Here is a 24,066-nt window from a genome sequence, read left to right on the forward strand (position 1 = left end):
GTGACAGGTTGGCAGTACCTGTCGCCGAGATTCGGGCGGTTCTGCCCTCTCAGCCGTCGCACCCGAGTAGTTTCGTTAAACTGATGGTGAATCCAGCGGCGCTTCCTCCGGCCCCAGCTCCGCAGGCAGCGCCCGCACCGGGGGCCGATGGACAAACGCCTTGAAGCGACCTGCTGGGGCAAGCGAAGGGAGCAAACACCTGCGGAACTGGAGCCCAGAGCTTTTCCCCTTTCTGACTTAGAAATGACGCTGCTGTTTCCGAGTGTTTTAGCTGCTGGAGTAGATAATTGAAAATACATATTCAGTAGTCTTTTCAGTGTCATTTCAATAGCAGTCAGCTGCTCGTGCGCGTTACTGTGTAGTTAGGCTCCAAACAGACAAGTCGGTGAAGACTTTTCAAGTAGTGAAGTGAGAGAAATGTATTATTTTAAATGTTGTATGATTCTAAAATCTTGACACTTTAAGGGTTTCAGGAATTACTGAGTTACTTTGAAGTAACTTATTAAAAATTGTAATTCCCCTTTAAACCTCATTTAAACTGATCAATGAAAAGTGTTTGGTACTTAATTTTGACATTAGCTTTTAGTGTTGTTTTTGCTTGACTGTCTCTCTTCCACTAATGCCTGATTTTTTTTTATAGTTGCAGCTCTGGTGTTGTGCTAAGTAATCACAAAGGTGCAGCAGGCATATTTGTCACATGCTAGTCAAGTTAAATACAGGAGACCTGTTTGTGTATTTAATACCTTTGTGATACTACAGTTGAAGGCAGTAGCTTTCAGTGTATTTTGAACTTTCTGTGCATGGTAGCTGTCAGACACTTCTGTAAGAGCTTTGAAATCCGATGTCTTGGTCAATATTCCAGTGGTCACATTTAATGTAGAGAAGATGGAAGGGATCTCGTTTATTGGTGTGAAAAACAACTACATTGGCCCTTAAAGTTGAAAAATAGGGTTTGTCATTGCCTGAAGACCTGAGTGAGAAACTGTGACTAAGTCTAAGGACAAATCATGACTTTCCCAAGCAACTTCCATGGAACAGAATTTCACCCACAGTGTTTAAGCTCTGACTTACTTAGTGACTGTGCTGAAAGTCCTGTTGACTCTGAGAAGCGTTTATGGGATGAAGGTCTAAGCATTAAGCCTTCTTAACTGCTAAGCTCTACTACTTAGTTATATGTTGAGGTTTCCCCATCTCTAATGCGTTTATTAGGTTTGCCATCCCTTTCTTTAGTTCTGAGTGGTCTAAAAGTTATCCTTTGCATAGTGCTTTCATCATCTGTTCTGAGTGAAACACCATCCTAGTGGAGGAACTCCGCCAGCTCTGAGAGCTGTCCAACACCACAGCTTGGTTAGCGAGCAGGCTGTCTTCGTTCACTTACTGAAGGCTCCCTAGTTAGTCGGTCACTTGCTCTTTGCAGCTGGTGCAGGTCATGATGGATTGTTTCTTCTGTATGTTTATACCAGAGGCTGTTAAATCATCTAGGAGGAAAATAGCTGAACGGAGATTCTGAAGGAGCATCTTGGGTATGTATGTTTGTGTATTAGCAAGCTGGATAGAGACCATGTAGTCTTGTGGTCTGCAGCTAGCAGTCGCTAGCAAAGGTGCTTCATGGAGAGGCTGTATATGACCTTACTTAAAAATACATGTTTGATGGATGTGGAGAAATCCTTCTTGGAGACTGCTAGGGAGGATGAAGGGGGCGTTTATGAGGTATCATGGCTGTGAAAGGAAGGTTTTCTGGTGAATGAAGATTTGTTACCTCAGGGAGTTGTTCATCAAAGAAGACAGTACCCTGCTAGAGAATGAAAATATCCTTACAGTCTTGGATGAGTACTAGAGACCTATTCAGTTAATAGTTAAATAGTACTTATGTTGATACAAGAGCTGTGGTTGAACTGTTGAATGATGCCACGCTCTGGTGCAGAGAATCATTAATTACTGAGCAAGGACTATGACAGAAAGACCTGCTGCTCTGAAGTCCAGCACTTTACTTAATTAAGGGATCAACTGTACACTTGATATTCTTTTTAGATGAAAAGTACATACTACATGTTTTTGTCTTTAATGTATTAGCAAATATTTGAGGTGTAGCTACAGATAAGAAAAATGAGGTAAGAAGACTCTTTCTGTTACACGATAATATGTCTGTTTTTCATCAGCAGACCTCCACAGTTGCAAGGAAAAGCAAGTGGGATGTTTTCCATGTAAAGCTGGACAAATTTGGAGTCTTGTAATCTTCTTACATTGTGATTTTGGCAGAGTGCAGCTCTCAAAATCATTGCATAACCTTTAAAAACCTGTGACCCTGGGACAATTTAAATTCCATTGGCAAAGCTTCTAGGAGCAGAAAGACCTGATTCTTCTGTGGCCTCTCTAACTTTAAGTTTCTCCATCTAGTTCCCTCCAGGATCTAGTTCAGTAAAGATTTTATGAGTTTCCATAGAGAAGTCTGCACAAAACACAGAAGCTCTCTCTGATCCTTTCTTTTAAAGCAGAAAGGAGAAAAGGGATGTTGTCTTCTGTTGTACTTGTACCAGAACTTAACATGCTAAGTCAGTGGCAAAATGCTTCATTTGGTGGCTCAAACAGAGTTGTGGTCATGTTTCCCTCTCCTTGTGAAGTAACTTCATATCTCATAAAGCCGTGAGCAAAACCAGCAACTCCAGTAGTTGAGCTTCCTCTGGGCATCTTCCCGTGCTCCTTTTAAATCTCACCTACTGGACTGGAGAAGAGCTCAAGATTCACTGATCCAAAGAGATCTAGAATATTAATTTGACTTGAAACTACTGTGATTAGGAAGTTCATATGGGACAGGAATTATGTGGGCTATTATCCCTTGTGCCAGATTTATCAGTTTCATTTGACTGTGGAGCTAGGGATTCTGTCCCAGGAGCTAGACATTTTGGTGAACATGGTTCAAAATAGATTTTATGAGGCCAAAAAGTAAGTAATATTGTTGGGATTACAACTTGAGAGGTACTGGTTTCACAGTCCTGTTCTTGGCCAGTTAGACTGTGCTTTCCTTCAGAGTACAAGCATATTGGACCTTTTCCAGCTCTACTGTCTGTGGTCCTGTCCAGCTATTAGTTCCTTTTTGTTTCAATACAAAGTGGTGTCCTCTGCACTGCGTATTATAGTGTCTATGCAGTCCTGTATTTGCAGTGAATTCAAGGCACCTCTGGAGCTGAGATTCCTTCTTGAAACTCTAAGAGTCATTACTTTGAGGGATAGTGTAAAATGAAATGTAAACATCTGAAATGATCTAAACTTGTAAGTATCATCATTCAGGTTAAAAAGAAAATTACTTTCAGTATCCTTATGTGGAAGCTTGAAAAGACAAATTTTAGGTCATTGACAGGCCAGGTATTCTAAGGACAGGATTGCAGTCTGTGCATTTCTGAATTTACTCTCTTAATGGATGTGTTTTGTTCAAGAAAAGGCATTCAGAGATTCATAAACTCTCACCGATAAGGTAAAATTCTCGTGAATTTGTAGATTAGATCAAATGTTTCTATTGTAGGCTGACTTTTCAAAGCAAAACATTTTTCTCTGTATTGGCTATAAGCCCCCAATATGGCAAGAGGCTCATAAATTGATCCTCCTCATCAATGGAGTCTTCGTAGGCATGGGGCTCTGACAGCACACATTCCCTCGAGAGAATAATGAAGAATCTCCTGGGAAAAGCCCAAATTCTTTGGAGTCAGTGTAGCTGTAGCTGGTTTTGCTGCAATTAGCTTGATCTATAGATTAACCTATGTTGCTGGTTCTGTTCCCAGTGAAGGAGAATTGGTTGCATGTGGTATCAGTGATTATTTTAAAAGTAGCTTCTATTGCTCCTACTTCTGATGTTCTACCCTCTGTTAGAAGTTGAATGTGGACTGGGCATTTTTCCAGCCATGTGATTGCAGCAGGTTACTGTAAATTTTATGATTGGAGTAAAATGGACTCAATACCACAGGGACAGTTTCTGCAAATGCTTATGCAATTGATGGGATTAGTTAAGTGTACGTGTATGTGGCTTTGCAGAATATCAATCCTTCGATGTTTGACTTGTACAGTTATTTCAAAACCAGGCCTGTGCCATGTGTCAAAGGGTACACAGCACCTAGATATTCAAGCTGGACTTCACTTTCCCTGATACCACCTGTGGAGTTTCGTATAATATGAAGATTTGAAAAATTGTGTTTTCTTAAACATCTTCTATTTGGCAAACTCCCACTGTCTTAAGTCATCATTAAAAAATATGCCATGATTCTAAATGCAGTTGTCTCAAATTTAATTGAAATCACCTCTGTTAGGTATGTCTGTGAGCTAATTTCATCAGTCCTTTAAAGCATTTTTCCTGTATTTGAGTACCTGGGGATCTGGAGGTTTTTAAAAGCTGTTGATCAAATGATATGATTTTAAAGTGGCTCATTTAACACTGGGCTATAAATTAAACCAAACTAAGAAGTCAGAAACTGAGTCAGGAATGGGACTCTTTCTCTTATAGGTCCTAATTCCCATGGATTAGGGACAGGACAGAAAATGATCCCTGGTTCATGAACTAAGACAAGAGCAAATCAACAGAGACAGACAAAAAGGGCAATAATAGAATACAGTGACACAAAGCTAATAATCCCGATGAGCATGTTGCCTCATATTCCAGCCTTACTGTTGCTGTGCCTTCTGGGGATATTGCAAAATTATTACTTTTAAGGAAGGCCTTATAGTAGTAGAATGAGTTAGTTTAATGGATATTTAGATTGTGAAGAGCTGTCTTACAGAAGTAATATAAATGCTTGTTGGCAATAGGCCTGTCATTGCTGTCCAGTTACCAGTTGGTGTCTTGATAGTCAGATGTGATGAGAGCCATGAAAAGCTGTAAAAGCATCTTAGCTGATGTCTGCTAGGCTGTCTGTAGTGTGACCACCTCTTGTGTATTGTGCTGTGTAGAGTGGGATCACCGATTTCTTTGACTTGTTGGATATGCTCTTGCTAATGTAGGGCAGTGTGTAATTAACCTTTTTCTGCAAGAATGCACTACTGACTCATACTCAGCTTGTTGTCTACAGGAATCCACAGGTCCTTTTCTGCAGAGCTGCAACCTGTCTAGCCAGTCCTCAGCCTGCAATGATCTCTCCTACCCCAAGTACAGGATATTGTGTTTGTCTTTGTTGAACATCTTGAGGCCCATTTCTCTGGTCTTTCTGAACGGTAGCCCTGCCCTGCAGTTTTTCAGCCATTCCCCCCATGTTTGGTGTCATACATGATTTGCTGAGGGTACTTATGTCCTGTTGTCAGTCATTGATGAAATTTTTAAGCAGCAGCAGCCCCAATATTGATCCCTGAGGAACACCATGCATATCTGACTGCTGCTAGTCTTTGAACCACTGATCATTGTCGTTTAAGCCCAACAGTCCAGACAATATTTCTTCCGTCAGGCAGTCTTGCAGTCCAATCCACTGCATACTTTCCTCGTTTGGCTACCAGGATATTAGAGGAGGCTGTTCTGAAAGCTTTACTGAAGTCAAGGTAGATAAGATCCACTAGCATTAAGAGGCAGCGCAACAGAGATGCAGAAAAACATTACTTAAACTTCCACAGGAAGCCAGAAGCTGCAGGCTAGCAAAAGTAGCAATTTTAGATTAGTGTAAGTGATGTACTAGGGAAGACTGACTCATAGAAACTATGAGAAGAAAAGACTCCAAAATGATTACTATGGCTGATGATGGTGTTTTAGACTCTATTAATTTGTTTCCTAGATTTGACATCTAGCACTTCTTAAAAAAGCAACATGCTCTTTTTCTGACTAATCTCAGTCTGCACTAAGCGTTTTCCCAGTGCACTTTCTTTTAAATTGTGCTACTTCTGTAGCTATGTAATTGCTGCAGGCATCTGTGGAAACCTTCTCCGACCAAAGTTCTCTCAACGAACCTGATTTATTAAATGTGGCACTTCCAAAACAGTGCTGCAGATGAACGAGCATGACCATTGTTGGCTAGAAAGGAGCTTAAAGTCAGAAAGGTTTTAAAATGATTAATCAAGTGTTACTGGCCTAAAGAGGATTCTTTGCTTAGCATTGAGACCTCTTAGAGTCTAGATCCAGCTTAGGCACGTTCTCTGTATGTGCACTTCAGGGTTACAGTAGTTTGTAGTTAGCCTGGTTCCTGGCTGCTTAGTTGCCACAGGCTTTAGTGTTTATTCTGTGTAACTTTTTCCTTTGCCATAAAGGAAAAGCACTGCCAAACTGTGCTGCCCTTGGATTAGGAGTGTTTAGAGTGATGAGACAGTGATTGCAATAGATGGATGCCTGCAACACAGCATTTGGTGCTCACTGACTACTTGTAAAAAGTAATCTGTAGATTGTAGATTATGGATTATGCTTTATAGTTCTGTCTTGGTAGTACAGCAAATAGAACACAGTGGTTATTTCTGTAAAGACTTCATTGTTTCTTATTTATACTCCAGTTTGTTCTAGTTTTCAGTATTTGCTTTTAAACTGTAGTGCAAGTGATTACATGGCTCAAATGATTAATTACTGTGACTTTTACTTTTAGGTTAGTGTTTTATATCTGGGTGCAGCATCAGAAGAGTCCAGTTGTCTGTGAGGGGCTGCATGAAAGAAAGTGGCAGCCTCAGTCCATTTCTAGAGAACAAGTGCTAAATCCTGGGGCTGTAACCAAAGTTGCAAATAAGGAGTCTGTGAAATATATGTAAAATTTGATTTTGCATTTCCAGTTTAGTATTTAGGCACATAACAAAACAGAGACAAGCCTGCATATTTTAAGTCTGCATTAGAGCTCCTCTCAGACTGAAACAAAGTCCTTAGCTTTCAGGCATATTGCTCATGTTTGTTTGTTACTATACTTTTTTAAACACTCAAATTTTCCTGTTTAAAATAATTTTCTTTGCTATGTAAAAAAATAATTCAGGGATGGTATTTGTGGCCCAATGTGAGCTATAATCTACGGTTCAAATTATGTGGAATAGGAATCACATTTCTGCCCTTTTTAAGTTCAACTATTTGTCTAAATTGGTGCGAACAGATTACATGCTAGCTTTTGTTGTATCACTGTTACACGTTACTCTAGAGTACAAATCTATTGATATTTATTGTTTTGAAATCAGTGTGTTCTAGGTCAATGGCTTCCAAAACCCCAGTTGGATTCATTGGGCTGGGTAACATGGGAAATCCAATGGCAAAAAACCTGGTAAAACATGGATATCCAGTTATTGCATATGATGTGTTCCCAGAAGCTTGCAAAGAATTTCAAGACTTGGGTGCTCAGGTATAGTACTAAACTTTTTTTATTCCAACAATAACTGTATATATTGAAGGGTTCTTACATGTGGTATTTTTAAAATAATTTGTTTTTTCTTGGTTAAGATCACAGTTGGAACTAAAAAGGTTAGTGAACACAATCTGAATCTGGGAGGTTTTGCTTGGAGCAAAGTCATGATTCTACCCTAAGTAATTTTCATGCCAATTGCTACCTTGTTGGACTTCTCTTGCTGGATTTTTTTTTCCCTTTTTATGAGAGTAGGTTGTTAGCCTGTTCTTTCACCTCCTTCCTCCTCCCCCAGGTTTAGATGGCCAGTGGGCTGCTTTTCATCTGGTTCCTGCTTTGACCTTTTCAGGTTAGATGACCCTAGTTAAAAAATTCCTGCTGGCATAGCTGTAAGGGTTATAGGGACATACGAGCTTTCCTGCTGCTTCAAGGTGAAGTCCTCAGGGGCAGGGGAAAAATCTAATTATTTAAGTGCTTATTCTCTTGGAGGTGAGGAAAGTTATGGTGAGAGAAGAGGAAGAAATGAAAAAGGAAAAGGAGGGAAGGAAATTGATCACATTAAGGAGGTTTACCTTCCTGCAATATACCCTGCGAAATCTTGGCCCCGTTCCAGTCAGTGCTGTTGCATTTCTTGATCTATTAGTACACCCAGAAACCCATTCAGCCTCTCAGATGATTGAGACTGTCTTTTCTAAGTGTCTGAAATGTGTTTGAATGTTTTTGACACACTTTGAAACTACAGTAGTTTAGATAGTCGTGGTTGGATGGATAGGTGCATAAAACACTGAATAAAAGAATATACTCAAGTAAAAAGAAACCAATGCAAAAATAATACTCTGCTGTGACGGTGTAGAGGATAGGAGGAATTTTTTCCAGTGATGGCAAGGAAATTGTAGGTAGATCTAGACAGAGGAATTCTATGACTTGAAAGTCTAAACTGTTGGAGCTAATTGCAGCTGTTTTAAATAATGAGGACACCTCAAGATTCCCAAAAGATAAAATTATAAAGTGCACCTGTTGTTAATTAATTGCGGCTCTCCCTGAATATTTACAGAATCTTGGCCTTAAGCAGGAAGGTAAGCTTTTCAGCTTGTTTTCTTTGCTACTGTTTTTATTTTGTTAAAACAACTGAGACCCTCAGGCATGAACTGGAGCTGTCTTTGAGTAAGAGGTTGGGCAAATGGAAGGGAAATCTGTTTTGAACAATTGGGTTGCATTTTTAATTCATGTTCTGCAGTGAGATCTCTTTGCTGCGGCTGCCCATCTGGGTACCGTATTGTCATAGTAATAGAATCCTTGGTATCTGCTGCGTGACTTAACATGTGATGTTAAAGGTAAACTGTGATGCTTTTAAAAATAAAGCCAAAACTATGTTTTAAGATTGTAAATCACTAAGACAATACATGGGTAGGCTTAAATACAAATAAAGCACATTTAAAGAAAATATGTGAACAGAACTTCCTCTTCTGGATCTGTAGGTGTAAATCCTACCCCAGCACTTTTTTCAGGACTTGGAAACTTGCGGGTCCAGGGGGCCTTATAGAAACTACTGTAGAAGGAACACTGGGCTCCAAGGGCTGCTTTCTCTTTGTTCTGGCTGGTAGGTTCAAACCATCAGAAGAGTTACAGAGGTGAAAAGATGCCCCCAGGAGACAGTAAATGTCAAATGTCAGTGCTGCTACTAAGCTATATGGAGGACGAGGGATGTTTGATCGTAAGTCTGCATAATCTTTGACTCCACTTCCTTTAGCCTCTGAAGTAAAGAGCTGGGAGGTAGTACATGTCAGGAGGCAGCCACCTGCTTGCTGATGGTGAATAGTAAGGAGAAAACTGGCTGAGCAGGAGCGTATGGAACCGCTTGGGGTGAAGCTTGGAGAAAGTTGCAAGGCTACGAACAAGGGAGAATACTGAACAGTGCTGCGAACAAGTAGGCTGCCTCCACACTCTACTGTCTCTTTCCCCTTCCTCATAGCTATCACTTTCTTTCTTACGCAGCGGAGTGCTTATATGTCACACAGTTACTTTGCTTCAGTTTACATATCTTTGAATCACAGCTCCAATTTGGAAGTTTGAGAGTGTTACTGAAGTAATCTGATGAATAAAGTAGCATAAAAATAGAGCTTTCTTCAGTGTATTCAGTGAGAATGGCATTTCAGGCAAGTGGAATTAATTGACATCAGAAATATAAAGAAAAAATATGGAACCATTTTGGAACAAATTTAAGCAAATGCACATACTGAAGGGCATAAACAATGACCAGTATGAAGAGAAGTCTCCCCTGTCCAGTTGCCTACTGCAAAAGTTTGCTTGATCTGGCAAGTATCAGAACATGTACAGAACTATACTGCTTCTCTGAGCCAGTATGGTCTATGTTAGTAATCAGCAATTAGTTTTTTAAAGTTACACACATATTCTTAATGATTTCAAATGCTTAATGTTTCTTAATAGCTTTTGAATCATTCAGCTTTATTTCTGAGACAGGAAGTCCCAAATAAGAAGAAAGTTTTGTATGCTGCTTGTTGAACCAGGTAGGTAGGTTTCCTCGGGGATTATTAATCATATTTATTACAGTACCAAAAAGCCAAGAATGACAATTCCCACTTTAATTCCCACTTTTTTTGCTGTTTACTTCCTTTCCTCTCCTCTAATAACATACATTGGGACTGAACTGAACCAGAGATACTCAGAACTAAAGACAAAGGTGTCATACTCCTATATAAAGAGCTAGGCTCTCCAGTCTCCAGGGAAGCAAGTCATAAAATTAACTAATCAGGTATAGATGCTTTTCTGCTTATAATTGCCTCATTTATTCTTCCTAACCTTTGTTCTTTGGACTAGAGTATGTTTCCTTTTGTAACTGTGCATTATACCAGATGTTTTGTGTAGTATTAACTTATTCTTTCAAAACAAAAACTGCATATTTCTAAGTCACATCTATACCAGTTTCTTTACTTATTTTTGAGAGAGAGCTTTGCTCAGTGGATATATACAGTCTTCCCTTCTTCTACTTATTTTACAATAAGTAAAACAAAAATCAGGAAGTTTATCATGCTGTTTCCCAGAAAACCTTCAAGATATTATTCAGGATTTCTTACAAATGCATATATACTTTTCTTTCTTTGATGCTGAGACCTCATAAAAGCATTGTATATAAAAAGATAATGTATAAGTGCCTTTAGTATCAAAACTAACAAAAATGTAACAAGTACCTGTAGTTAAAAATAGATAAGGAATGGTGAAACAAGGCCATCAATTTGTAGATTTGTCTACATTATGGAAAGGAACCAATTTTTGAGGTATTTTGAGAATTTCTTTAACCATCAGAAATTCTTTAACCATGGAAATTCTAATTTTTTCATACTGACCAATAACTGCATATAAAATTTTGCTTAAGACATTTCTTAAAGTTTAAAAACCCAAGGCATATAGTATATCTAGCAGAATAGATCATTGTAATATTAAGGTTCATCTCCATCATTCAACAACCATAACTGGAAAATATATACTACAAGCCCTATCCACAAACAAAATCTACTTTCTGCTTATCTTGCTTCCTGCTTGGAAAGTAATTCCTCTCAGTAAAACTACCTGAATGAGTGAAATCAGATTTGATCCTTGTGGGCTGAAGATAAAACAGTAAGCTGTAGTTTTTTGTTGCTGTTTTCCCGGAGCTATGAATGTATTAACAATGCAATTTTTAAAGAAATGAAGTATTTACAACTAATATTGGACAAAAATATTAGTGGCAAATGCCTTCTGTGTAAAACTCTGGGTTCTTTGAGTTCATCGGCAAAACTCAGTACTTTAGCTGTCAGTATTTTATTTGCTGTGTACATATATTAAACACCATACTGCCTGCCTCTGAGAATGAGCTTGGGAAGGTAAGTTAGATATGTTTATTTAACGACAAATAGCTAACAATATGTTTTGAAACATTCAGACATTTTTGCTGAAGTGTGCTTGAGCTGTTAATTTTATTTTTTTTTAAATGTCAGAGAATCATCAGTTAGTTTATCAGACTTTTTTGTGAAGTGTGCTTGAGTTGTTAATTTTATTTTTTTTAAATGTCAGCCATAATATTATGAGAATCATCAGTTAGTTTATCAGACTTTTTTTAAGGGGAGGCTCAGAGGTACATTAAGCCTTTTTTTCTTTTTTCCTCAGTCTTCCTCTCTTCCAATGCTTTATATAAGCCAAGGAAAAAAGTGAGATTTTTGTCATCCTTAGTGTTGTCCCTCCTTAGAATCATTGTAGAGTGATATTTTGTGTAGATCCATGGTTTATAATGAGTTGAAGATTCATGAATAGGTTGATGAAATGCAAGCATCCCCATTGATGCTTCTGTGACATGACATCCTTTTAATTTTTTTTTTTATTTTTCTGTTGCTGGATCCAATTAATTGACTTTTCCATTAGGAGAGTAGAGTTTGTCTTGTGTTCTAATTTTTTATCTAGCTTAGTTGTGACTGGTGACCTGCAAATACTAAAAACAAACTCAGCAAACACGTTTGACATTTCATTTTCAGGAAATGTAAGCTTATATAATTATATGTTTTTTTTCTTTAAAAGGTAACAGATTCCCCAGCAGATGTAGCAGAAAAAGCAGACAGAATTATTACCATGCTGCCTTCTAGTCCCAATGCGATAGAAGTTTACACAGGAGCAAATGGAATTTTAAAGTAAGAATTTGCTGTAGTCTGGAGAATTCCCACTCCTACTCAAGGCTGTGTTACACCGTTTGTCAAATGATTGCTGTTGCTGTAACTCTTGCTGTGCCTTCGGGGCACTTAACTTGATGTTCTCTGGTTTGTCACCATTGCTATGTCTCATTACATGAGCTGGCTTAAGCTGTGCTTTCTTTTGAATAGTTTTTGGCTAAAGTCTCAGTTTTATTTTCGGAAGAATTTGAGACAACTGAACTGAATATTACCTACCTTCTTATTTGCATGTTTCCTTTAGTGTAATGTAATGTACTACAGAGGAGTGTAACTAAAATGTTATTTGCTCAAATACTTTCTTCTTTAACTTGAAATCCTGTAACTGAAATCTGTCTCATAATAATAAAGTGTATTTACAAGGTTTTATTGATGTCTGCTCTTATTATCTGTTTATTACACAGGAAAATATCTAAAGAGTCTGTTTAATCTGAAACAATGAGTTTTAACTTTTGCGGAGGGATTTCCACGGAGCCTAAAATCCATAGTTTGCAGAATTCTAATAGAGTTTTTGGACTTGCCAAATTAAAAAATAAATAGTATTTAAAAGGCTTTCCTGGCACAGCTCCTATCAGGCTGACTAAAACTACTGATCCTACCTTTGAGGATCATGTGGGATCTTACTGCTATCCAGGTTAACAATGTAAAGGAAGGAACATGCAGCAGCCAAAAGTACAGTTGATTACTTAAAACTGATGATAGCTTTTTTAGGTATTGATCATAGGCAATATTAAGGTGCAGTGATTAGAAAGTCAAACAGAGATTTTCTCTTCTCCTTCCCATACAGAAAATACTAGTTGCTTCCTTCCCTTTCTGCCTACAGTTTAATTCCCCACGAAGTAGGACTGAGCAGATCTAAGCAGCTGCAGCTTAGACCCTTCAGGGAAGTAAGGTAACGGATCAGTCCCACAAAGCTGGGCAAACAGCTGTGGGAGAATTGTGTCCAGGATGGCAGTACTTTGAAGACCAATTGGCAGTACTTGCAGACAGTTAATCTTTTGAGTACCTAGATGTGGAAAATACTGCAAAGATCAGAGGTTGTGGAAAGCAGTCCTATGCTGCTGCAGTTTCTCAGCCTCCGTATTCAAAAAAAGGAGGTGTAATTTGACAGTAGCGGTTAATTGTTGCTCTGAGTTACCTGATCCTTGGTGACTGGTTTGACTTTGATTGTTTTCTGAAGCTTTTTAAGCTTTACTGAAGAAAACATTGATGCTGTGGCGTGTTTAATGCTTAACTTAGTCATCTCACTGTGTTACCAAGGAGGCTGTGCCACTGTTCCTTATTCTGAACGTAAGGGGAGATGATGTAGTACTATATCTGCCATGCTGGTTTTCGTCTGCAAACTGCAGCAGCTGATCCCTTCTGTGAAAAGGAACAGGTTCTGTGCCTCTGTTTGAGTCTGGACCTACCATGGGGTCCACAGCTGTATGTATATACTGACTATTTCCAGCTAAGTAATTTGATTCAGTGAAATTCACTGTACTGCCAACAGCATGCAAGGTACAGGGAGGCTCTTCATCTGTCATGTCTAGCTTTAAATTGCTCACCTTTTTATGACTGAAAAATTATGTTGTTTGGTTATGTGGTGTTTACTGATCTAGTGGACATTAAATCATGGTGCAATTGAATGGAAAGAGGGATAAAAATATAATCAATTTTTTGTTGTTGAGGGCATTAAAAATTTACTTTAATTGCATTTTTCTGAAACACATATACAACTTTTTGTGTTCTACAATTTGGAATACAATTCTGCCTAAATTTACTAGCTGTCAGTGGGAGAACTTAACATTTTTCTCCGTGCTTCACTTTAAATATGCAGTGGGCTTTTGTGGTGTTAGTTATAATCTTTGTGTAGAATAAATTGTAAGAATGATTAAAAATGCAATCAGGCTATTCTGAGAAGAACTTAAGATATTGTGTATATAGAGAAAGAAAATTGTATTATTATATATTAAATTTTAGGCTGTGTCAACATTTAGTTCAGTTTCTTAGAATGCGTGTTAGATGATCTGTATATGATATACTGCTCGAGCTCGCATGATGGCAGATTTCCCTAGTGCACCCTTTTTGTGTAATTGTTTTATAATGGTATTTAGGAAGAACATCCTTTTTTGTGTTCAGGTTTTATTGTGTTTTGAGTAATTTAAAATGGTGCAGTATACATACTCAGGAGTATACATACTGAGGAGATCTTGTTCAACAGTGTTTAAAACTTGGTGTTAATTAGTGTACCAGAAAGTGTCTATATATTAATCATGCTGAAGAAAGACACTGCTATGGTAATAGTTACAGATGTCTTGTGCAACAAATACTTAATAATTAATCTTTATTTCAGGAAAGTGAAGAAGGGATCATTGCTAATAGATTCCAGTACTATAGACCCTGCAGTTTCAAAAGAATTAGCCAAAGCAGTTGAAAAAATGGGAGCTGTTTTCATGGATGCCCCAGTTTCTGGAGGTAAGTCTTCATTAACAGTTTACCTTATACTGAACATGTCTCTTTGTTTGCAATCTAAATATCCCCGTTGGTACATGTTACTTTTCTTTGCTATATGTAAAGTATTTGGGGTTTTGTTCCATTACATTAAAGAAATGTATGTTGTTTTAGGAATATTTTCAGAGTATAAGAATATGCTTTTGTGTTAGACCTGCAGAAACTGAGCTTTCACATGATATAGTACAGTGATCCATTTAGTTTAATTTCTTTCAGAAAGTTATATTTTTATGCAGGTAATCACATGTCTTCAGTCTCCATCCATTTCTTTCTGTTAGGCAAAGACTGTTTGGTAACCATTAAGCAGTTCTGCTACTTTTTGATTAATTAAAAAGGAGAGAAGGAAGAGGGGAAGAAAGAATTTCATTGTCAAGAAAAACAGAGCTTTCCTCTGGTTTTATAACAGTTGAAGAATGTGGGTGATACTTGTCTATTCTTGAAGTTGCTAACTATTGATCTCATGAGTATTTAATCTCTTTTAAGAAATAATGTAGAGCAGGCAAGACTTTCATTTTGTGGACAGAGTAGAGCAGAAGCATAAAATTAAGGTTTTGAAAACAAAACCATAGCTGATTGTTACTATTATTAAATTCCTTAAAACACCTGGGACTGGAAGATGGGGAAAACCCATTTCGCATTTTTTACAATCCACTCTAAAAATTAATGTAAGTGTCATCATGAGAATTCTTTATTTTCCTATCTTTAATGAGGTAATTCAGAGAGTTATACCTGAAAGAGATTAAAAATGCAAAGGGTAGGAGAGAGTTTGGCCTTACAGAGATTGTCAAAGGTATGATGCACAAGCTAGAAAGACCATAACCTGAACTTCAGATCATGAAGATGAGTGTGGTAAGGAGAAAAAACTAACCATCTTTTTAATTTTCAACTGAAAACTAAGGCTACACGCTAGACGCCAGAATTTTCATCCAAATTCTAATGTGGACAGGAAATAGGAAAACCTGGGTAGGTGATATTGAAGAATATAATGGGGAAGACAAGATTATTGCTTCCCAGACAAAATATTATTTCTTGTTTTATAAAGTTAGCCTGGGAATAAAAACCACAGAAAAAAGTGTGTTTTGGGTGGATTATGTATCTGTCTGATCCATTTCTAAATACAGCATGGCCTTCTGTTTATCAGTTGGGCAATTCTGACATATTTTATATGGTTTTCTTCAATCCCTTTCCCCCAATTATTATTCCTCAGGTTGTTTACCTGAGGGAATTATTTAGCTTTTAGCAATGTCTGTGGTTTGTTTTTACCTGTAAGTTTTTGCTTTAAGGCTGACTATTCTATAACTACAAAGAAAGAAATAAAAGTTTGATTCCAAAACAGCCGTAGCTGTTTTGGGGGTTTTGTTCTTTGAGAAAATTGTCATGTTGAGACTCGGTTAATATGATAACATACAGTTGACTAGTCTGAATACAGATGGCTTTTTTGGTGTTAGTGGTTTATCTGAATACAAATTATTTGGTGTTTAAAGTCAGTTAAAGATTGAGTGATATTCTGAAGGAGGGGGAAAGAACTGATACTTAGCTTTCTAGTATATCATACGTTTTGTGGTTTCCAAGGAGCACTCTGTACAAATCATATTTAAAGTGGGCAGTTTCTAGAAGTGTGGAGAAATTAGGTATGTTAGAAAAAGCTTTAATGTTATGCTTTACTCTTGCCATCTTTCAAGAACTAACACATCAAGTCTTTGGGGTATTTTTGTAAGTCCTGACTGCATTTTTGGCCTTTAGACAAAGCAATAAATGGAGAAGTATGCTCCGCTCTCTAGAAATTGGCAGGCATTATTCTGTTGCTGTGCAATGCAGTAGACTTGGCAGGAGTGTGAGGGAGGGTGTTTGTGGGACACAGTGAGGAGGAAGAGAAAGCAGCATGCCTGAACTGTTGTCTTTAGACCTCTCTGTTTACTAGCTGTTATTGGCAGACAATTCCATTTGTGTTTTTAGGTATTTGGGTGTTGCCTGATGGACATTAATGTTCATCTGCACTGTGAACAAGTTATTTCACAAACTGAATTATATTTTGAAAATTGCTTGGTCTATAAACATTATGGAGAAATAGGGATGATTTTAATTCTGTCTTGACATAGCAAATGAAGTATTTTAAGGTCTAGCATTAGTGACAGATTTTAGTGGCTTGTTTGCAGCCTTACCCCTGAAAGATTCTTTCGCTTGATCTTTTTCAGATGGGCCTGTGTGCTGTTGTAGTGCTTTCTTCTTCATATGGTTGGCCTACAGCATTTACTTGCAGTTTACAGTCAGGACCCATTAAGTAGAAGTTGATACACCAAGATGCTATAGTGTTTTTCTGTATTAACTGGCTTTGGAAAATACTTATCATCCCAGTAGCTGCATGCAGATTATTCTGCTAATGCCGTCTAGAGACAGCAATCACTTTACCCTGGGATTAGGATCTCTTGAAAGTCCACATGAGAAAGTTGTGTCACAGTTCCCAGTGCTGCCCTGATTTGTGAGCTTTGTGAGTGTATGACAAATGAGGAAACATATTCAAAATCTGTGTTTATTTAATGTTTTTTTTTAAATTCTAGAGGAGCAAATTTATCTTTTTGTGAATATTAAATTCTGCATCCCTGTGTGTATAAAAGGCTATTAAAGCACACATTATCACAGAAGCATATTTAAAACTGACTTCTCTTGGCACTGAAGACACTACTGGCTGAGTAAGGGATCTAAATTTAGCCTTTGAGAATTGTGCTGAGTTTGTCCTCCCACTGATTTCACTGAAAGTATGATACAGATTCTCAGCTTGCAGCCCAGAGCAAACGTTACTAGTATTTTCACCAAACGTTACTAGTAGTTTCACTGATGCTGCTGTAACATTTCTCTCTTTTTAATTCAGTATACAAAATATGCATACTCTAAAGTACAGTGGGTGAAATGGTTTTTTTAAATTTCTGCTGTGATGTTTTCTTCATTGCTAGCATTGTTAGTGTTCAGATATTACCTTTTCCAATTTTTTCCCTTCCACTGACTCTTGAAATTATGTCAGCTCCTCTTCTGCTCAAAATATGTTGTACTGCATTCTGCTGGAACTTCACAAAATATGTGCCAGTTCAATTTGTTTTTCTGTTTTTGGAGTTATGGAGAAACTTTTAAATTCTTTTGTAAGTATGGTTCCTTAGATCTGATAATGCAACTTTGTCAGATCTTTCCACTCACTATCTACTTTAGCCAAGACAGTTGTCAATAAAAAAGTCAGTCTGCTAATTGTGAGCTGTCTTGTAGAGAACTGTGTTCATGCTAAAATGGTAATAAAGAGTAGAATAAACCTTTTTTTTGCGTAGGAACCATGGGCTGGAACTGGTTAGAAAAGGTTGGAGTTTCTATTCCAGCTGTCATTTCAAACTGTTTCATCTTAACAGTATTACTTCCATAAGCTCCAGCTAACTGTTAAGTGATGGAAAGAATACTAGTAGTAACACTGACAAATTGAGACTTCAGCTTTCTGGTAATGGAGTAAAATATGAATCCTCGAAGACTGAGTTGCAGACTTGTTTTATGTATGGCCAAATCTGTACTTAACATGGAACAAAGAATAGGGATGCTTAGAAATAGTGTGAAGATCTTTTCTCTGAATTCCTTTCAGAAAGCAATATATTTCATGGCTCCAGCTTTAAAAACAAAACAAAACACCTTGTCAAAACTAGAGAAGTGAATGTATTCAGTGGCATGATCAGACTGATATCAGAGATGAAATAGGCCAAACAGCATAATTGGTGAATGTGTTTCTCTTACTTGAACGTTGAGGTTTTAATGCAGTGTCTCTTCCAAGGGAAGCGGAGGAGAGGGCCTTGCAGAACAGTTAAGACTATGTCTGTGAACACTAGTGCTTGCAAAGATGATTTGAAAGATGTTTTAAGAGTAGACTGAATAATAAAAAATGAGTCATTCAAATGTTGCATCTCAGCTTGTAAGTTCTATTGTATTAAGAAAACCTCATCAATACGTTTGCCAGAATAAAGCTGGTTGATAGACCTCTCTTCTGTTGGAGAGTCTTCTTAGAGCTACTTTTAAACTGACTTTCCTAGGTTGTATCTCTTTGTTTCTTTAGCTTTGTGAATTTTTAGAGAAATGCAATCTTATGACTTTATGAGAGTGGAAGAGTTGGTTGATTCAACGTCTCTAATTTGAGAGATTACATACTTTTTTAGTAAACAGAAAACATGAAATAAACAAACTCCTGTATTCAGTGGTATAGAGGTCATGTTTGGTTTTGGCTTTTTGGCCTGCTAATGCCGTGACTGGAATATCTGTTAGGATCCTTGAAACACTGTCAAGACAAAGCAGATTCATTAATTTAGAGCTAATAATTTTGACCTGTCATCCTCAATGACAGGTGTTCTAGTTGGTGAGGAAAAGATCAAAAGGCATAGCAATATTTACTCCATTGTTATTTATGCTTCTATGCTTTATTTTTAAAGCCTGAACATGTGTACTCACAATGGCCACGATGTTCTCTGTGCTCTGGTACCGAGCGTAGCATTTTCACTTCACTTCTGCTCTTCCTCAGCCACTCCGTGTCTTGCCTAATCTTTCCTTTCCTGACATGTTTCTTAATTTCTCTGTTTACATTTTTGCTGAATGCATCTGATCATATTAATTTTTTGCAAAGTTATGATCTAGAGATGGTAATAGAAATTATGATGTACAACTTTAATGTAAAAGGTAGTATGAAACATTGAGTTATTCTGAAATTTAAATGAGGTAGAAGTACTGCAGGAAGTAACTGATAACAAAAAAGGCAAGGATTGGGTAAACTGATTTAAGGAAGCTGAAATGAGGACAAAGAAATACTTTGAAATCTGAGATGCTTAAAAAGCTTCTGATTCCTAATAACTTATGTTTTAAACTATTTAACAATACTTATGTTTGACAAAACAAAGTTAGTTTAATAGGCTTATTTTGTTGGAAAGGAATTAAGATCTTTAAGATCTTGAAGATGTTACGCATTGGCAAAATGCATATTTTGACAATGGGAAGGGAGGAAGTATAAACCCTGTGCAGAAATCACAATGTTGGCAGCAGCTGCTGTTGCAGAGTTATATAGTACATTTACTGCTGTGCTGACTTTGCAAGCCTATTTTTCTTCTGTGAGTCTACTATGCTTTTTATTTTATTTTATGGAGAATACAAAAGGCAGCAGAGGGCAAGGAAGAATAAACAGATTTGTTGAGAGTGTGATCTAAAAATGTTCACTGGGGTGGAGACAGTTGTTCCTACAATGACTAAAGGCTGGAATGACTGATTTTATTAAAGTATAGGGTATATTTTGAATATAAAACTGTATGTAGTCTGGCCAACTAGTGACCGATGTGTAGGAAAACATATCTGTCTCCAATTATTCAAAGGTGTAAAGATGAGTTATTCAGGCTGACCCAGTGGGATATAACCAGGAATAATAGGCTGGAAATTATTAAGGAAAGAAAAATGCATGCTGTGTCTACCAGGAAAAACTGCCTAACAACATTCTTCATACACTGTGGAATAATTTTCCAAAGGAGATGGTTGAAGCCAAATATCTCGACATGCTTTAAACTGTACTGGGCAAAGTGCTAGGAACTGTTCTGTAGGGATTTAACTGGCAGGAGGATGGCTACGTGATCTAATAAGTCTTTTTCATCTCTAATGTCTACAATTCTGTTGTTTTCTCACACATGGTGTTCAAAAACAGTTAATGGAAAACTGTCCAGATGGAAGTTAAAAATCCCTGTGGCACTCTTTGAAAAAGAGTAAGGGATAACTAAAGAGTTAGAGCCAACATTCCTTTTCTCAGTAAAACTGGTTGTAATATCCACGGCTGTATGTGAGCTGTTACCACATTCCTAATAGCTGCTCTGTTTGCTTGTGGTTACTTTAATGCTGATATTTGGCTCATCCTGTCAATTGTTCTGAGATACACAGACTAAGGAAGATCTTCAAATTTCAGCCTGTCATAAGTCCTAAGGAATAAAAATTGATTTAATTTAATTTTTAAAATTTTGATTGCTTCTTCTAGAGAACTTTTAAAGTTAAGGAGTTGCAGGTGGTACTTGGAAATGTTTCTGGAATGCAGTGATGACTTTGAAGCTTTCTACAAAGTTTGTTTTGGTTTTAAATGTTGATAGGCTTCTTATTCTCTCTTTTTGCTCTTTAAATGGAGCCTCTTGTTCAAAGTGTGTGCTTTTCATTTAGTCAAAAAACCTAGCATGACTTCTGTGCTTGGGACAGTAGGGATGATGAGCACCAGACCTTAATAATCCCCTTGACTCCTTCTGAGTCCTAATTCCATACAACGCTGAATATGGATGGCACACATGTTGGCACTGAGCCAGGCACCAAAGCACACCAGAGGAGCAAGTAAAAACGGGAAGGTGCAGCACAGAGTAGAAGTAGGAGTACACTGTGCCTGCAGAGCAGCCTTCAGTGTGGGGACAGTCCCTACCAACTGCAAGCATTGGAGGTGCCACTGGAGAAAATGCAGCTTAATCTGAATCTTAATGCAAAGCGGTTGTACTTGCAATTCATTGTTGCCTTAAACAGACGTTTTCAGTCTGTGGGTGCAACTCCTGTTGTTTAAAAAAATAAATGTCCAGAGAAACCTGACGTACTTAAGTGCATTGGGCCACTGAAGACTTAGAATTACGTTTTATTTTGTCTCTTATTCAGCAAGGGAAATCTGCAGATCTTACACTAGACATGTAAGAAAAAACTAACATCCTAAGTACCTGAACCAAAGTCTTAGGGCGCATTTGTGCAAACTACTCAGTGTTGAAGTTGTGCTAATAAAAAGGGGAGAATATTCTAGCAGAAGTACTCCCTCTGCACCTTAAACGAATATCTGAAAATCACTCCGTGTTTATAGTGCTTACTGCAGTATTGCCCCCTGTGAGACAATTCAATACCTTGAGCTTTTGTCCTTAGCAGGACTGCTCCTGGTTAATCCACAGAGAGCACATAGAAATAGCCAGATTTCCTAATTCTTCCTCCAACCACATTTTTAAAAACCATGATTTATGTGATTAAATAGAAGTGTGAGGGAAAAAGTATTGCCTTTTACTGTTGATAAGAATTTAGAATTCAGCTGTGAGCATACAAACTGTGTAAACATCCACCTTGCAGTTTGTCCAATGGTATTTAGTCCTGTTGGCTCGCTGCTTCAATCTACTGAAATGCAGAGTACAGAGGAGAGTCATGCAGTTCCAAAGCTGAAGTACAGTTCTCTTCATGCCAAGCACGATGTAGGACCTGAAGTGAAAACAAAAGGATTTACTACACTGTATTTGACCTGCAACTTTAACCCTTAAAACCTAGTTATCATTTTAATTCCTGTAGTATCGCTGGGACATGGCGTGTGGAATTTCCTCAACCTTAGACAGCTTTAACCTGTATCTGTTCATAAGAAGAGTTAAAGGGTGGCTTGACAGGAACAGAGTAACACATGGAAATGTCACTCTAATGCTGACCCTTCAGTTTCTGTTCCTGGTTTTGTAAGCAGTTGCATTTTAATTATTCTGTCCTGTGGAAGAATGTTAAATTTGTCTGCAGTACAATGAAGGGTGGAGTGTGAAACACTGTGTACACTTTATTAAAACCTTTATATATTTTAAATAAATCCACATAATGATTTGATAGGGTCCCTTTATGTTGTTTAACTATTGGTAAACTAATGGGGTTTTTAAATGTGTAGTTTAGATCATTGGCAACAATACTAATCTGACACGTAATTATCATCCATTTGCTTTATGATATGAGTTGCTGCAAATTTTGTAAGATCCTAGTTACCCAGTAACTATAGTTTAACCACATGCAATCGGAAACAACACATTTTTGCTGTCATTTTGTTTTCAGTCTGTGGTTCCTTTCTGAAAATGTATGGTGAGAATGTGTGGCTCGTGACTGTTAGTATATTTGCCAGTGGGAGTACAGAGAAAGTCATGTTGACTTTTAGCTCTGGCTGAGGAGTGTAATACTTGTATTTCTCTTGTGTTATATTTCTTGGTTTTGCTTAAAATTGTAACTTTTCAGAAATCAATATAAAAGTAAGTTGTAGATAATCTGTACAGGTATATGACTATACAGAGTTAGCTCTTCAAACTTGGTTGGTTTCTGATATCCAGCATTTTCCTGATTAAACTGTTTCCCAGAATTGCTACAATTGCTACTAGTCTGAAAGCAGTATTTGGGAGCAGTTTTGATTTTGTCTTGACTAAGGCATTTTAGATTGAGTATGCTGGAAGAATAGAGATTTCCTCTCTTTTAAAAGTTGCAGGACAATTGGAGAAAGGAATTTTCCGTAGCATTATCAGCATGTGGAATATTGTAATAGAGCTCTAGTTAGAGTAAACTAGGAGTGTGTATAGCTTTCCTATTTTTGCAGATACTCATCTTAGAATTTATATTAGCAGGGATTTAGACGTGATGCTGGGGCAGTGGGAAGGTTTTGTAGTGGAAGTTCTAAATGAGAAGCTGATGTGACTTTGGCAAGCAGGAGAATTTCATGAGATAGAGCATCTTCTTAGCAGCCTTGGCCTGAATCCTGGCTTCCTCTGAGGGCTCCCACCCTATCCAAGATGGAAGTTCCCACAGAGAGCACTAATAGCATCCCCTCATTGCCTCAACGTATCATGCTAAGGCATGGGGCTTGACTGCTGTGAAACAGTGCAATAAATGCCTCCTGGGGCCAAAATGGACGTATCTGATCACCTAAATGCATCATTCTTGTGCTAGAACAAACTGGACTGTAGGAGGGCATTTCTTTTAGTGGTGGAGCAACTGGCACACCTAATAAAGAAGAAGGTGATTAAACTGTTACTGTTTGGTTACTGGCACTTTTTTCCCACTGTATTAGTATGCTTAGCAATTCTTAACACTGACTGTGTGACTATGTGCACTTACTTAGTATGTTGTTTTTCTTAGCAGACAATTATACCAATCTTGAATGGACCATTTTTTTGGTAACTGGGTTGAAGGATTCTTAGAAGATTGAAACAGTAGGCAGCAAAGCTTGTTAAGGAGTTTTTATTTTACAAGCCCTCAAGAATTCAGAATATGGCTTGCTTACTACTTTGGAAAGTCCAAAAGTCCCTTATAGACTCCATTTCAGAGCCAGCATCAAATCTATGCTATACTTGTCTAAAAATCCAAACATGCACTCTTGGCCGTTACTGTTTACGGAATCAGAACCCTACTGTTTCCACTTGCACTGTATCTAATTTATCGTAAGTGACCACAAAACCTAAAATTATTTATATGTTGGCACCTAACAGCTCCACTATAGTTAAGGATCTGTTGGCATTTCCATTATAAACCTTCCCTTTGAGAGGTTTATAACTTGGCGGTTTTACTTTTGCTTCAGGCTCAAATGTGCCATTTTCATCCAAGCACAAATTCTTCTACTGAATTTCATTTAAATCAGTTTGGCCATTATTTATTTTAGAGTGTGTATGTGGGGGAGTGGAAGGGAACACAGTATTTAATTTTGGTTTCAGAAGATTTTTGGTCAGACTATGTAATGAAAGAAAAATGGTGCTTTTTATTTTATTTTGTAGGTACTTAACCCTTCCTTGGATGTGTAAAAG

At 37.6% G+C, this 24,066-nt stretch overlaps 1 protein-coding gene across 1 annotated transcript; it reads left to right on the forward strand.

The window, feature by feature from the left end:
- Positions 1-7,118: 7,118 nt before the first annotated feature.
- Positions 7,119-23,624, forward strand: LOC104532190 (3-hydroxyisobutyrate dehydrogenase, mitochondrial-like). Its single transcript, XM_010177327.1, is given in 4 exon segments — positions 7,119-7,271; positions 11,841-11,950; positions 14,322-14,443; positions 23,527-23,624. Coding segments are annotated over 4 exon segments (477 nt in total). The 5' UTR covers positions 7,119-7,124.
- The last annotated feature ends 442 nt before the right edge of the window (positions 23,625-24,066 follow it).

The sequence above is a fragment of the Antrostomus carolinensis genome, unplaced genomic scaffold (assembly GCF_000700745.2).
Source record: "Antrostomus carolinensis isolate BGI_N321 unplaced genomic scaffold, ASM70074v2 scaffold14401, whole genome shotgun sequence".
NCBI lineage: Eukaryota > Metazoa > Chordata > Aves > Caprimulgiformes > Caprimulgidae > Antrostomus > Antrostomus carolinensis.